General features: G+C 31.9%; 1 protein-coding gene across 4 annotated transcripts in view; it reads left to right on the top strand.

Annotated features, from left to right (window-relative positions):
• Pcdh9 (protocadherin 9) overlaps window positions 1–16,231 on the top strand; it is an 887,892-nt gene that overhangs the window by 556,499 nt on the left and 315,162 nt on the right. For 2 of the 4 annotated variants that reach the window (XM_010632145.3, XM_010632144.3), the window contains one exon: window positions 14,563–14,638. In XM_010632145.3, coding sequence (XP_010630447.1) covers window positions 14,563–14,638 — 76 coding nt within the window. Of the gene's footprint in view, window positions 1–14,436; window positions 14,639–16,231 lie in introns of all 4 variants that reach the window. The other 2 variants (XM_010632143.3, XM_010632142.3) reach the window with 1 other exon arrangement.

The following is a 16,231-nucleotide window of genomic DNA, read 5'->3' as shown; positions in this document are numbered from 1 at the left end:
ATCTCCCTCGAAAGAGATACCTTACCTCCTCAAAAGTTCCACCTGTAGTCCCTTCCGTCCCTTCAGCGAAGCAAGAGGTAAAGGTGGAAGGCAGTGATACTGATGATCCTGACCCTACATAGGCATATGTGAATATATGCATAGCATCTTAGTTTTTAACTAAACTGTATAAAAAAGAAAAAAATTACACAGAAGATACAGATAGAATAAGGATATCAAGAATAAACATTTTTAGGCCGGGGATTTAGCTCAGCGGTTCGGTGGCTTGTTCAATCCCTAGTACCAAAAAAAAAAAAAAAAAAAAAAAAAAAAAAAAAATTTTAAAAATGTGTTTTAAGCTAAGTATTATGATGAGTTAAAAAGTTAAACATTGAAGTAAAAATAAGCTCAGGTAGATTTGTTATTAAAGAAAATGTCATAAATGTAGTGTAGTTTAAATAGGCAAAGTCTATCATACTGGACGGTGGCATCCTACCTCCTCACCTTTACTCCCCATTCACTGACACCCAGAGCAACCTCCAGTCCAATTCCCATTCATGGGAAGTGTTCCAAACAAGCAGACAATTTTTATACTTTGTGCTCTTTTTACTGTAGCTTTTCTATATTTAGATAAGTTTATATGCACAATTATTTAGCATTCTGTTACAAATGCCTGCACTATTCAGGACAGCTGTGTTATATTTGTTTGTAGTGTAGGAGCAGTAAGCCGTACCAACTGGCCATGTGTGTACTAGGGGACACCATCGAAATTTGCATCAGTATACCATATGATGTCTGCACAGCGATGAAATTGCCTAATGACACACTTTTAGGACATTTTTAGGACATTTCTCCATTGTTAAGTGATACATGACTCTATTTTCTTAAACCTGTTTAACAGCATGCATCCCTCAAATGACACAATATCCTCCTATTATAGATTCAGAATTATCCATTTAGTGAACACTGATAATACAAATAGTTTTCCTTTGATTCTACATTTATTCTATTTTTCTTAATAAGTAAATATAAGTACATAAATATATTGGATGAGATATGGAACTGAATAATACAAAAAATAAATAGGGTAAATTGGAAGTTTTTCACATATATTACTAGAATAGATTTAAGTCCCAAACTGTTAATTTCAATTCCTCCTTTCAACAGACACATAAACAGAATAAAAGATTATATGTGTGCAGTAGGGGCATCCTTAGTACAGTACTGTAACATTGCACTAGAAGTGTTTTTTTTTCAATTTCTCAGGAATTATTATTTGTTATCAGAGATTTTTGAACTATTATTATTAGTTGACTGAAATGTTTCACCAGTTATAACACTAATTGTAAGTCTGATGAAAGGATCTTAGATTTTTGTATGTGTGAAAAGTTAGTGATAAAATGAGGTGCTTACACTGCATTCTCTGTGCACTTCCTCAGTTTATAAAGCCTAAATTAAGATAACGTCTATAGACATTAAGCTTTGTGAACTATCTCAGGAAAGTAATTCCTTAATTCCTATCTGTTGGCCTAGGACTTGGACTAGATTCGAATTATTATTACATTTTTGGAGAATTATTTTCTGATATGAGGAACAATTTGTTTCATCTTGAAGTTAACTCTCAGAAATACGCCTCTAGAAGTAGCTGTATAAGTCAATATGAATAAAAATTAATATTCATTTAAGGAGAACCTTTAAAGCTTATAGTATTGCAAATTTTTTTGATAAAAGAAGAGATTCATATGTTGTAAACACAAATTTGTGCATATTAAAGTGTTTGCTTATATTTATTCATTTATTTATTTATTTATTTTGGTACTAGGGATCGAACTTGGGTACTTGCACTTGAGAGACAGGAGGCAGAACCACTGAGCTAAATCCCTAGCCCTAGAAGTGCTTTTCAAAATGCAAATAATTATATATAGAACTCTGGTAATATAGAATCTTTTCCATATGAGATAATATGGACAGGTTACAGAGGACTATAAGAACAGTATGTAATATAATCACTTGCAAGCTAATGTTCATACATTTAGTTAAAATAAGATTTAAAACAATACTGAAAAGTACTATCATCTTTTAAGTTCTTTGAAAGTGGCCTGATGTCCTTTACATTTTTATTACAATTCTAATCACTTCTCATTTGGATCTAATCTATTTCAATAGGCTTTATTTTAGAGATGTTTTAGATTTACAGAAAAATTTTGCATTTATATTTCCTTCCTGAACACATTCCCCTATAACTAGCAATCTTGAATTAATTTAGTATAATATCCATGCATTTTTACTAAATTCTATAATTTAACTCATTGTAACTCATTGTGCTCTCAACTTCTTATGCCTTAGACAATGAAAATTTAATTTAATTGTACTTCTTCCTACTTTAAGTACACATATGTAAATAATTGCTATTGAAAATAATACTCTAGGTTAGCAAATCATGCATCAATTTAAGCATTATTTTTATATTTGTGATTTTCAAGTCCTTAAACATAAACTTTAGAAAATTTAAAATATTTATCTCAAATTGCAAAATGTCTTATCATTCTTAAAATTTAATTCATATATTAAATTATACCATATAATAAGTTCCTTTTAGTTTTGAAAATTTTGTAGAATTCATCCTGAAACTTTCATTCCCTTTATGTTGAAGACAAAAATTAGAAGGCACTAATATGCACATTGTTGGATAGTAGAGTCAAGGAACTTACTACTGTTTATTCTCATCTTCAAAAAATATTGCTATGGGTTTTGGACCTTTTCTTTCTACACTGTTTGTTCACATTTGGAATATAAGATTTGAGAGGGCTACTTCTTGTAAAAGAACTAAATATTGTTGAGTATAACAATATTTTATAGATGCTACCTAGATTTATATACAAAATTATATATATAGAAGCTCTTGACATATGTTGGAATTCTGTATTTGTTTTCAGGGAAAACAAATTATCCCCAGTGCACAAATAAATGAGATTGGTGACTCAGTAATGTTTTCAAAGGCAAACTTTAAAAGCCACAGGGCAAGTCGCGATTGTCCCTGAGATGCAGGAGTGAATTTTGTTTCAAATATCAGGCTCAAAGTTGCAATGACTGACTGCAATGGTAGGTAGATTTTTTTTTTCTTTTGAAATAAAGTCCAGCTACTCAGATTGTTCAGGACAATGACTCCTTTACCCAGGAGAAAAGAGATACAAAATCTTACTCATGTTTATTCCAATCAGTCTTCTTAAGATCATAAGAAAGACTCTGAATCTAGCAGAGTGGAGAGGTGGTTATACATTACATTTTTCAAAGCCACAGCGATTTAAAATATATTTTCATCCAACTAAACAGTACATCAGTGTTTTGTACTCTACTGATTAATGCTGATTAATACTTACAACAATATATTTTGATATTATTTCCATACCCAAATGTTACTGTGCCATATGTATGTTGGAAACTTGTTTCATAAGCTTTTCTTGGATTTCTTTAATTTCTTTGAGAATGTCTTATGAAGCCTGCCACTACTCAACTCATTCTCTCAAGCCATACTGCCTTCTAAAAAATGTATGATTCAAAAAGAACAGTCCTTTACATAAACTTTATGTGAGATTGAGGTTGATCGTTAAAGAACAGAAATTATGAACTTGATGAGTACTGTCTTTCAAAGTTTCCTTGTTCGTAGATATAATTAATAATTATATTATCATTTCTCAAACTATTTTGAAACTCTGCATTTATGAGGATCCTCACTTGTAATTTTTAAGCTATGGAAAAAATGTGCCATAAGACTTTCTAAATTGTCCTTTTTTAAATGTCATTGTTCATGACTAAAAGTGTCTTTTAGTTCTTTAAAAAATAAAATCACTTTATTAAAAGCAAAGAGTTAACCCCTAAAAGCTATCCAAACTCTCAGGACACGTCAAAACAACAAATTTAGTCTTAAAATTTAGTGGCCTCACTGCAATGGCATTTAGATTAGTAAATACCTAACACAGAGGAATAGAATTTCTGTAAAGTTCCTAATAATTTAATAAATGTTTTTATAATTTTATAATCCCAATTGTATAAGATAATTTCTATAAATATAGGCAATGAAATAGCACTCCTAAACAAGTAATTTTTGTCACCTGATCAGGTTTTGTATTATACAGAATTAAACATAGCCAGTAAAAAGACTGCTTTTAAACTGTAACTTATGGTGTCATCAATTTAATGTAAGCTTTTGCTTACATTTGAACATTTGGAGGTACAATTAATGCTTGAAATTTATTTCAATATTATAAAATAATTGTCTGTTTATTAGTTCCAGATATGTTTCATACTTTTACACTCTAAGAATGGGGATTTTTTTTTTTTTTTGGGTTCTTTGAGACAGGGTCTCTCTATGTAGTTGAGATTAACCTGGAACTCACTGTGCAGCCCAGGCTGGTTTTGAACTCACAGTGATCCTCCTGCCTCATCCTCCCAAGTACTGGGATTACAGGAATGCACCACCACACCTGACCCAAAATTTTGTTTTAATACAGGCATAGTATGTCTCTCTTTACGGATGTTTGTGAATGTTTTGTAACATATAGTCATATATATATATATAACAAATATATGATTATGATACATGAATAATTTTAGTCTCATTTTTACTAATTTATAAGTAAATGTGTCTTGAATATTACATACTCAATCAAAAATTTTCAACTCTAAACAATATTTTCATTGATAGCCTTTGAAAAAACTAAGAGATACCATTACATTTGCCTTTTATCATAACATTTTTTTCAAAAAAATTCCAAGGAACAAATATTTGTTATGTTTTCTTTTCTTATGTGCCCTGCATATACACAATTAACAGTAAACAATTATCCCGTGTTGATATTTCTACCAATCAGTCAAATTTTTCATTGCTGGTTATTTTTTAATGGATCTAAGATTTCAGATGAAATTCCAAGGATGCTTATATTGTATATGCTCTATAAGGACAAAGAATTTTCTGCTCCTACTGGCTCAGTTTTCTCTCTATACCCAATTCTGAAAAAACAAAATTTAGAATATTCTTTAAAGAGCCTGAAAGAAAAAAATGTAATATTTGCGCAACAGTGTTATGTCCTGAACTTGTATGCACACATTGTATGTCCCATATGTGAAATGTGGGTCTAACCTATGTTTTGTAGACTATTTCCCACTGTCCACTTCTCTATGTGACTCCAACCTCCCCACTAACCTGTGGAAGAGAATTAAGTTCTTTAACATGATTGTGTTAGTATTTCAGTGCCAGGACTAATCCAAAAATGTTTTCACTCCTTTCTGGCTTCTAAAAAGAGTTTCAATATTTTATGCTACAAAAATAAGAGAAAAAAATTCAGTAAATAAAATAAAACTACAATATATGATGTTTTTGAAAGAGATTATACGTCATTTCAGGTGCAAATTGATCATCCTTTATGAAGACTTTTTAACAATGTCATGTTTAGTAATAGTATCTCTTGGAGATTTTATAGTTTGACTCATATCCCTATCCTTCCACTGCTGTTTTTTCCTCCAACTTTGAGTGATGTGATCTGTATTCTAAAGGTGTGAATTATTAGCTTTCATTCTTACAAGGTAATTATGATCTTGCGTCTGTTTAGCAAGGGACAAGAGAAGACTAAAGTGGTGTGTGTGTGTGTGTGTGTGTGTGCATCTTTTTTATACTCTTTTCTGAGTCAAGTGGTCTTGAGTTAATTATAATATTAAAAGGGGACTATGTCTCCAAAGCTACCACTTACTTTCTTTGGACTTTCAAGTTTTACTTTTTATTGAAAATTATTTTTTTCAGCTTTAATTGAGTTTATTGGTACATTTTAGGGATACAGTACAGTTACATTCATTGTTAGGATCTTGTACCTCTACATGACAATTCTTGATTCTCATTTTTTCCCCTTACCTCTGCCCTCCGAGAATTATTAACAAAAAGAATACTAGAGAGATACTCATTATGTCTTTTCTTAATTCTGTTAAAGCTAGCTGAGATGAATTCTTTAATACTAGGCACCAAAGCAAACTATTTCTTTTACCAATAGTGATAGGTCTGGCACATATTTTTCAGTCATTCATCATTATCTAAAGAAAAGTCCTCTTTCTTTAAGACTATACATAATGGCAGTGACTTCTATATTTATCTAATAACAATAACAATATAGTACAATTTATAGTTAAATTGCTACAACTAGCATGTATGCAATTGCTATTGTAAATATGATAAGGGTACCTAACATTGTCACATGAATTAGTTTGTACTAGAAATTATATAGGATAAGACGTGATGAATTGTTTCTTCCATATTTCTGTATATATAATTTATAGGTGCAGAACTTCTGCTTGTAATTCAGGAACAGCTGCTCCTGTTTAATGTAGTCATTTTATATTTTGTATGCTCAGATAAAGCACTGCCTTCCTACTGGGCAACATTTAACTGTGAGAAATAGGTTAGATAGCAGGATCAAAATAAGAATATAAGAAGCAAAATGCCTAACAATGAAGACAAGTTTTAATCCTCTCTGCTTGCTTTGACCCTTGAGGAGCCCTATGGGTGTGGGTGATGTTATCAAGCCCACAAGAAAAGTTTCAAAATATTTTCCTTTTCTCTTACATCTTACAAGGGAAAAAGATATTGTAGAAAGATTCTTGTTTATATTTGTTGCAATTTTTTAAATTGAAGTACCAAGGCTACACCCAAGAGGAGTTCAAAGGATGTACTTTTCTCGCAAGTTTATTACATATCAATTTTTTAAAACAGGAGTGCTACTTTTTCTCATATCATACCACAATGAATAGGAAATAAAATTGCATTAAACCTCTCACCATATGTCATTAACATGTATGCTCTTACTATAGGGAGTCTCAAGAAATATTCAAAGTACTTTGCAAAGCATAGAATAACATATAGGTCATATGAGGAACTCATTTTGCAATGAGATGTTTACAAACTAAAATAAACAGGCCAACTTTAAGTCAATGTGATTTCCTTACATATATTTAAAGGAAAAAAAAAACCTCTAAAAGTAAACATGAAGTTGTGTAGTAAGTTGGAATAAAGGCTGATAACTCTATCCACAAATGAAACAATTGCCATACAGCAGAAGATAAATTGGCACCGAGAGCAGTAAGTGTAGTGTAAGGGAAGACATCTGCTCTCTCTAAAAATGCCACTTGAATTTAAATGACTGACCACTTCTAATCTGAAACCTAGTCCTTTATATATCATTGCTAAAACTAGAAATTAAAGAAATATTTTTAAAATGGCTAAAAAGTTTACTTCTGTCATCTGTGATCAGTGATGTTGTTACCCATCATTCTCAAACATAAAATACATGTTCCTCTTTGTCTCCATTCTTTCTAAAATGCACACATGGAAAGAGTAAATAAGGCAAGGCTGACATATTGGAACGCTGTGGTGTGTCCTCTGCTACTTCTGGAATAGAACAGAAATCTGCAAAGTTCTTGGACAAATAACTTTTCCCATGGGAAAGCTTCTTAAAAGATGGACAATGATATTCTATTGCTATGTTATTTGCTTAAGATTCTCTACGTGGATTTTAGGTAACTCATTTTCATTCAGTAAGTATTCATTAAATGCTCATAAAAGGTCAAGAGTACATTCCTCACAAAAACTTCCTAGTTTTGATTTTATCAACCCTTTTAACGTTTATAGTTTTTCAGTAGCCAGATTTAAAAAAAAAAATTCAAGGATTCACCAAATGAACATGTGTTTGGTATGTGCGTCAAGAATAGCCTATTCTAAGAGTCACCGTTATTCTTCTACGCTTTTGTTATTCTATTTTCATGAATTGATAACTGATTAGAATTTATGGCTGGCAACAAATCTGCATATTATTTTGGCATAAACTCAGAACACATTCCATCTCCTTTTTCAGATTCTTCTGCCTGGGTTATTACTGATTAATCCAGGGAGAATATCTTGTTAAAAAATTGACTGTCTGAGTCTGCATAGTTTGAAGTAATCACAAGAAAATCACATTCTGAAAAGATGACATGACTGTTTGCTGGAAGAGGGGATGAAAAGTATCTTAATGGGTACTATTTTTAGAAAAATGACCTCTTTTTAGAAACTTGTGTGATACGATTTCTACCTTTGTCACCAATGTATTATTCATAACTAGAGCAGTAAGCATGTAGTAGGTGCTCAAAATGTATTTTCTCAGTGAATAGACAAAAGAGCAGTGCCAATGGCATCCTACTGGTAATTAGAAAATGTGCATTTTTATATTGAATCAGTTGCAACCTATAAAGACAAGTCACTTTAATTTTGCATTTTCCCTCTTAAAAAATTAATGGATTAAAAAGGGCTAAAGATGTAGGGGAAGTGGGAAAGGTAGGGGAAAGGAAACAAGGCAAAAGAAAAAATATAAGAAAATTAAAAAATGGAAACAAAGTTTTTGTAAATAGGGAAGAGAGAAGAGGGTCAAGGGAGGGCAGGGACAAGGGGAAAAAATGAGAACCAAGACCTGTCATATAAAGGTACAAGGTCCCAATGATGAATGTAACTGCACTGTATACCTAAAATGTATCAATAAACTCAATGGGAAAAAAAAATCTCTAGTTTACAGCTCAAGAAGAAAAAATTTTAAAAAGATATGTATACTACATTAACGAACCATTTTAAACTGAGTACTTCCAATAACAAAGCATATGAAATTAGGTAAATTTACCAATTATAAATAATAAGGCAACTCATGATAAAAGAAATCTATGCTCAAAATATTTATCAGCACATGAAAAGTTCCATATGATTTTATCTTTCAGAAATTTCCTATTCTTAATAAAGGCTTAATTTAAATTATAAATACTAGTAACTTTCCTAAATCGTAAGTTCAGAAAATTCTCTTAAGATTTATCACTGAGATTTCATCTTTCAAATGTGAATGAAGTACATGTGTCTATTAATATTAATTATCCTTAAATTAAATCTACATGAGTCTAAATAAAATATGTTCTTTTGAAAATAAGAAAGCTAAAAATATAATTAACAGTATAAGAAATGCTTACATTAAATTATACTTTCCACTCTATAATTTTTAACCTCCTTAAGGTAATTTCTTCTGCTCTGTGTATCTGTGTGTGTGTGTGTGTGTGTGTGTGTGTGTTGACAGAAACAGACAGAGAAAGAAAGAGAAAATATTATTTATTTAAAATAATGATAAGTCAAATGTTCTTTCTTATTTGTACTAAAATGAAATTAATATGAAATACGGAAACATGAAATTTTAATATAATTTTGTATTTTATTATATCTGGTGTGTATATAATTATAGTTGTTGATTTAGAGATACATATATGGTATATTTTTTCTGAACCTTGATGAAAATATTTAAAACAGAATTAAGGATAATATTTCTTGCAAAATAGCAAGAAGTTTCTACAAATAAAATCATATTTTCCTTCTTATACAAATAATATTTTCTGCCAGGGATTTAGCTCAGTGGTTGCACTGCCTGCCTTGCAAGTGCAAGGTGCTGAGTTCAATCCCCGGTACCAAAAACAAAACAAACAAAAAAACAAATACTATTTTCTATTTCTAACAATTATAGAAAATTATATCAATTTATAATTTTCCACAAAAAACTTACTTTCATTGTCATAAAAATTGAACTAGAGAATATATTTACTGGGTTTGTAATAATTATCTTAGTGCTATATTTGTGCTGTTATTGGATTATTTGAGGAGAAGGCAGGAGTTTTTAATGTGATAACTAGAAAGTTAAATAAAGGAAGCAGAGAATGTAAGTTAGAATAGTGGAAAAGGGACCAGAAGATTGAAATTCCTAAACTCAAGGGAAAAGCCATGTACTATATGCCGGACTTAAGCATTCTCTTTAATTAAGCTCTAATGTTCTGTAAGTAATCACTATAAATTGGAATATATTTTATTATTACAAATGAAATGCATGGATAGTTAAGGGTGATCAAAATAATGCAACTGAAATGTAATAATTTGTTTATCAAGTGTCCCTTAGTGATACTTAGTATATGTAGAAACAGAAAACATTTAGGGTTTATGCATATAAAAACCTGTTAGGAAAATATGGTTCAACTAAGCAAAATCCTTACTAACTTGATTCTTATACTTTAAAATTGATATTTCCCATGTCAATAAATATAAATATAATTACAAATATTATACAACATTTAATTATATGATAATTTGTAAGGTATTAATAATCTATTAGGCATTTCTCTCTTTTTAACTTTTATATTTCATGTAAAGAAAAACCTGAGACTTAAAATCAAATCTTTACACATGGAAATTCCTCTGGACCAAGGGTGTTGAAATTTTACACTTTAATGAAGTCATTCATTACTAAATGCTAAATTTATAGAATGTATGCAAGAGAAATATTCAAGTAATGATTGAAACTTCCTTGGTGACTCATTCTTTTAGTGAATCCTGAAGAACAGGATTCTGACCAATAACCAGTTTTTCTAGGCTTCTTGAAAGTTCTCTGTCTTTTTATTCCTAATGAGCTGCAAGGAAAAATTACTGCAGAGGTGTTTGGTGATTGTTCTCAATCAAAGAATGGCAATTTGGAACTTAGAGCATCATAGATGTGCTTATATGTATATGCATGACCCCTCGAGCTTGTGTATAGTTCTTGGATGGAAAATTTTCTATGGTCAGAATTCATATAAGTATCCTTGATAGAAAATGATGAGATAAAATTTTGGTAGTTACTTATTCATCTTATTCTTTCTCAGCATAGCTAGAGATCAAGAGAGAGCTAAATTGTAAGTGATAAGTCCAGTAAGCAAATGGAACATTCAATCCACTAGAAGACAGTCGATGATGATGATGATGATGATGATGATGATGATGATGATTCCCATGGGAAAATTTAGTGGGAAGAAATAAATTATGGGAAAAAGATATCCAAATGCCCAGTCTCTGGAAAGTCTGAAGTAGTTTCCTGATTTCTTGTGTTTTCTCATTCAGCCGAGCAGGGTTTGAAAGCATTTGTAATCCAGACTGGGCATATTTCTATGAGGGTAAGCCAAGAAACAACATTTTCAAAGGCAGTAAATAAAACTTCTCCCTCTCTTCTCTCTCCAAATATACATACACTTTTAAAGTATCCTGGACAAACCTTCACTTTCTCCAAGGAAAAAGCGTGTATTCTAGACTTTCTTGCCTACCCCAGACTCACACCCAAGATCAAATCCACTTTGGAGAAGGCCCTGAGCTGAAGGGATCTGCGGGTTCTGTCTGAGTCATGCCAGACTTCTGTGCTTCAAGCAGCTCTCTTCGCGGACAATAGTGTTTTTCTTCTTAGTTGAAGGAATCATGTCTTTAAAACTAGCCAAATGTTTACAGCCAGATGTTTAAAAAAGCTGTGGCTTTAAATTTGAAGAATTATGGCTGCGTTTTATTGAGTATCTATAGTATGTCAGGTACAGTATGCCAAAAACAGTTGTTATGTATTTTCATCCTCAAAAAAACTTTTATTAAGGAGGTACTATTTTTCCCTTTTTCAAAGTGAGGAATTCATTGAAAGAGAATAAAGTGCATGGCACTGAGTCAGTTCTGGAGAGCAGGGTTTGCAAGCCAGGAGATCCAGTTCTGGCTTCTCATTTGGCTCTTTTTAGCTCAATCTGAAAAAGAACTCTTGAGTCCTTAACAACACCCACGGCTCCTGATTTCGAAGAATTCATTGCCCCATCCTTTGTCTACATCGCAGTTTATCCAGTTCTTCGAACATCTGCCTTGACAGTTTAGACATTCCACTTACATCACTCATTACCATGATAAATTAGTGATGGATTTTCTTGATCAATTTGCTTTGTACCATAGGATTTGTGCACCAATTCTTAGTCCACATGCATCACCAACTCCACCTCCCTGCAGGCTGATAAATTACACACAATTCTGCCAATTAAGTCTTAAACATCTTTGCTTCAAATTAATTAAGAAATATTTCCATAAACCACAGTAGTTTAAACATTATATCATTCTAATTTACAGTGTCTCATGAAATAAATTACACAAAATGCACTTACTTTCATATTCTCACTTTTGTAGTGTTAAAGAATTACTTACAGCATAATATATATATAGACATATATGTGTGTATATGTATATTAGATGAAATCTAATAAGCTATATTTGAAATAATTTCAGGAAGAAAATGTTTCACTTTTATTCTCAATGAAATCATATTCCTAGGCATATGGTTTAGGCTCAATAAATAATTGTTTCAATGGCCACACTGCAAGAACATTCTTGCATTAAAGTATAACTGGCATTACAGATTGGGATACTTTTTAGGAGAAAAATATATTGCAATTAAAACAACAGCAATTATTTTTATAAAATGTCATAAATATGTTTTTTTTCTTTTTCCATTAAGCATATGTCTTAATAGTTTTTGAAGCTTAGAAATGTTTACAGAGATTATAAATCATCTGATACATTAGCTTTCTTTTAGGACTTGCTCCCTTTTATTCACCTGAGTTATAATTCACAAAGATCCCTCCAGAGATAATATCAAAGATACTTTAAAATCTGTAGGCTTCTCAGTAGGATGATCACTTGAAAAAGCCATGTTTGGAAAATTTGGTCATTGTTCTTAGTACTGACTCCTTCAAAAGCAAAACTGGTAAGGGCACATTGAAAGAAAAGCAAAAAATTAGTTCTTTTTTTTTTTTTGAGGGTTAAATTCATATGCACAAGGAAACACTACACTAAGCAAAAGTGGTAGCATGACCTTCCTTACACAAGGAGAAATATATTTTGAATATTGTTGATGTTTGACTTGCTTTTTTTTTGTAGCACTCTCCTAGGCACGAGTTATTCCCCTTTGAGAGGGGAATGACACTTTTTAGATAGATGTGCATGAAGGTGAAATGTGCTACAATAGAGGCAGTTAGTACCACTTATGATTATAGTTTATATGATGTTAGCATCAGTTCATTAAAAATGTACTGAACTATCAACTCATCTCATACAGGTCATTGAACAGCAATAAATTGATATCAGCTCTTCTCTAGTAGGACTCTGAGCTGAATTTGAACCAGTGACTCAGAGAAAATAGGCTATATTCTTTTGTCAGTCTATAAAACCACATTTACAGAGCTGCAATATAGTTATATATTACATTTTGTTTCCAACTCCATTCATGCCTCTGAAATGAATACAATCTGAAAATTGTCCTCTGAAAATCACATATACTAGGTAATAAAAAATAAATGTATCATACATTAGATATTTACCTTTTGTTAAGTGTTATGTATAAAGTCATAATTTCCTTAAATGTGAATAAACTTGGTCAAATGTGGCATGGAATTAGAAGGGTTTGGGGCTGTTAAAGGAGAATGAAAATTAAGTTCGAGAGCATAGTACAAGTTTACTACTTATGTAATTTCCTAAGGCTAAAATTTTCACTTCACATTGTTAAAAGTAGTCTCATATTTCATGGATTACTTCAGTTTAAGGAGCATTTACCAAGACAGCTAAACTGGTGTGTACTCTGAAACACACAATTTTTGTTTAAGTAAAACTAGCTTTCACTAAAATAACTGTATACAACTTCGGCTCACTTCTAAGAATGATACTTTGCAAACAGATGCCAAAGTATATTCCAAACGTCGTTCAGTTGAAATATTCTGTGACCAGACTGGGAGAAATAGCTGGACCAGTGGGCAATAATGACTTCCTAATTTGATTTGTTTCACCTCCCCTCTCGCCTCTCTCTCAGTAGTCTCTTCGCATATATATTAATTGCAACTTCACAGAACTTGGTGATTTAAAATACTAACTGTAATTGTTTCGTACTGGTTTAGAGACATCCAAATATAAAAGGTTACCTTAAAAAAAAATCAGGGAGTAGTGCAGGGGAAATATTGATTTCAAAAATTACTGTAAAAAAGGGGCCAGGGATTTAGCTCAGCGGTTCGGTGGGCTGTCTTGCAAGCTCAAGGACCCGAGTTCTATCCCCGGTACCAAAAAAAAAAAAACCCAAAAAAAAACCCTTACTGTAAAAACATCAAGTAAGCCAAGTGCTCGATCATTCAAAAGAGATAAAATGTCACTTTATGCATTGATTCAAATGTATGACATATTTGCGTATTTCTTTGTACTTAGAAATTTTCTATAACTTTGTTAAGTAGTATAAGTATTCTTTATTTTTAATTTTCTGCCTTTCTTATGAAACTTTTGAAAGGATTGAATTTGTTTTATGATCTTACATGCAAGATAGACAATCTTTTTTGGCATTTTGCTACTACTTGGCCACTGCCTATTAAATAACAAACAAGCAAAATGAATGCTTGTTCTTAGCTTTGCTGCTAGTTTTATTTATTTTGGTTTTACCTCTTGTCATTTGTTGACAGTTTTTTTGCTTTGTTATGTTTTAATCATGTGTTCCACTGAGCATGCACTTTGCTTGGGAGGAATGTTAATTTGGTGTCCTGTGGTCTTCTTTGTAGTCGCAGCGCCGTGTTACGTTTCACCTCCCCGACGGCTCCCAGGAAAGCTGCAGTGACAGTGGTCTGGGAGACCACGAGCCGGTGGGTAGTGGAACCCTGATCTCACACCCTCTTCCTCTGGTTCAGCCACAGGACGAATTCTATGACCAGGCCTCTCCAGACAAGCGGACCGAAGCAGACGGCAACTCTGACCCCAACTCCGGTGAGTCTTTTAAAAATTTTGACCCTTTGGAGTTGTGGTTTCGTTGCACAGGTGAGCATTAAACAGTGATATGAGATACAAGTTAACAGATATTTTGCTCTGGCATTTTCTTGGCTCTGTTCTTTGAAATAGATCAAGTGTAAGAAATAGACCAAGGATAATGCGTTTGATGTATTGTTTATGATATATCTTTATTTGATGAAGTCTGAAAAATAAAACCATGATAGAAATATAAAGAAAACATTTTTGTAAGATACCCTGATACCAAAAATGTTAAATAGGAAACAAAAATGTTAAATGTGAAAGCACATAATTTAGAATTGGTAAAATACATGTAGTGCAATATATCAAGTGAACAATTTATATATAAAAATTATTTTCCATTGAACACTTCAGAGGGAAAAAAAATTGATTAGTGTTTAGAGTAAGCAGGAAGTGCTTCATTTTATAAAAGAATCACATCTTCATCTAATCACCAATTGTTAGTCATTTGGATTGTTTCCAAAATTTAGCTATTACAAAATGTGCCATTATAAACATGGCTATGCATATATAACTGTGGTAGGACACTTTTAATTTTGGGGGGAAAGTACCCAGAAGGGAAATAGCTGGATCAAATAGGACTTCTAATCTGAGTTGAAAGAGGAACTGAAAGCAGAAGGAAGGGAGGATGATAAAAGAAGGAAAAAAAAACAGAAACAGAGCTTTTGTAAATAGGAAGGGTGGGCGGTTAAAGGGAGGGAAGAGTAATGGGAAAAAATAAGAACCAAGATAAATCATGCACAAATTCCCCGTGTTGAATGTGACTATAATGCATACCTAAAATGAACCAATAAACCTATGAATAAAAAATGGTAAATAAAATAAAATGTGGAGGAAGTGAGAAAATAATGGTTTTGTTTCATTTTTTGTATCTACTTGGGTTATGAATGATTTGTCTTTTATTAGTATGTTGACTGGGATACATTATCTAGAATCTTTATTATGCACAGAACTACACCCTACACCAGTAATTACTGCCCATGTGAAGTAAACCCTGTAGGTTTACTTCTTTCTTGACCTGTGGAGAAACCTTAAGCAAAAACCACTGTTTTTGGTCATGAACTTGTCCCCTCTCCCCACAAAATATTCACTGTTTCATTCATTTTAATTAAAAAACAAAGGAATATTTCAAAATTATAATGACCAGTCCAGGCTAATGACCATGATTGTATTTTACTTACATTAATTTTTTTTTTTATCTGACTGAGAGATGTTGATAGTGGGAGAGACTGCATGTTTAGGACTAAGGGACAACTGAGAATTCTGTTTCTTACAATTTTGCTGTGATAATAAAATTTATCAAAAGACAAAAGTAAACAGTATGATAAATGTCATCCAGTCTAAAAATATATAAAAAATTAACTCATCTTAAATCTGCTTCCAACTGGTTTCCTAAAATGGGAAATGAGGTGATTGTGATGTTTTACTAAATTTATAGCTGTTTAGCTCTTACTGCTTCAGACAATAAAGTGCCTCTGACATATCTTTGATGTAGGAATATCAAGAGGAAGTAAAAAGCAGAAAGTTTTTTTTTTTTTTTTTTTTTTTTTT

The sequence above is a fragment of the Fukomys damarensis genome, unplaced genomic scaffold, assembly GCF_012274545.1.
Source record: "Fukomys damarensis isolate Sample0158 unplaced genomic scaffold, DMR_v1.0_HiC HiC_scaffold_6, whole genome shotgun sequence".
Taxonomy (NCBI): domain Eukaryota; kingdom Metazoa; phylum Chordata; class Mammalia; order Rodentia; family Bathyergidae; genus Fukomys; species Fukomys damarensis.
The sequence above is the reverse complement of the archived record's forward strand: the minus strand, read 5'-3'. Positions and strand labels throughout refer to the sequence as shown.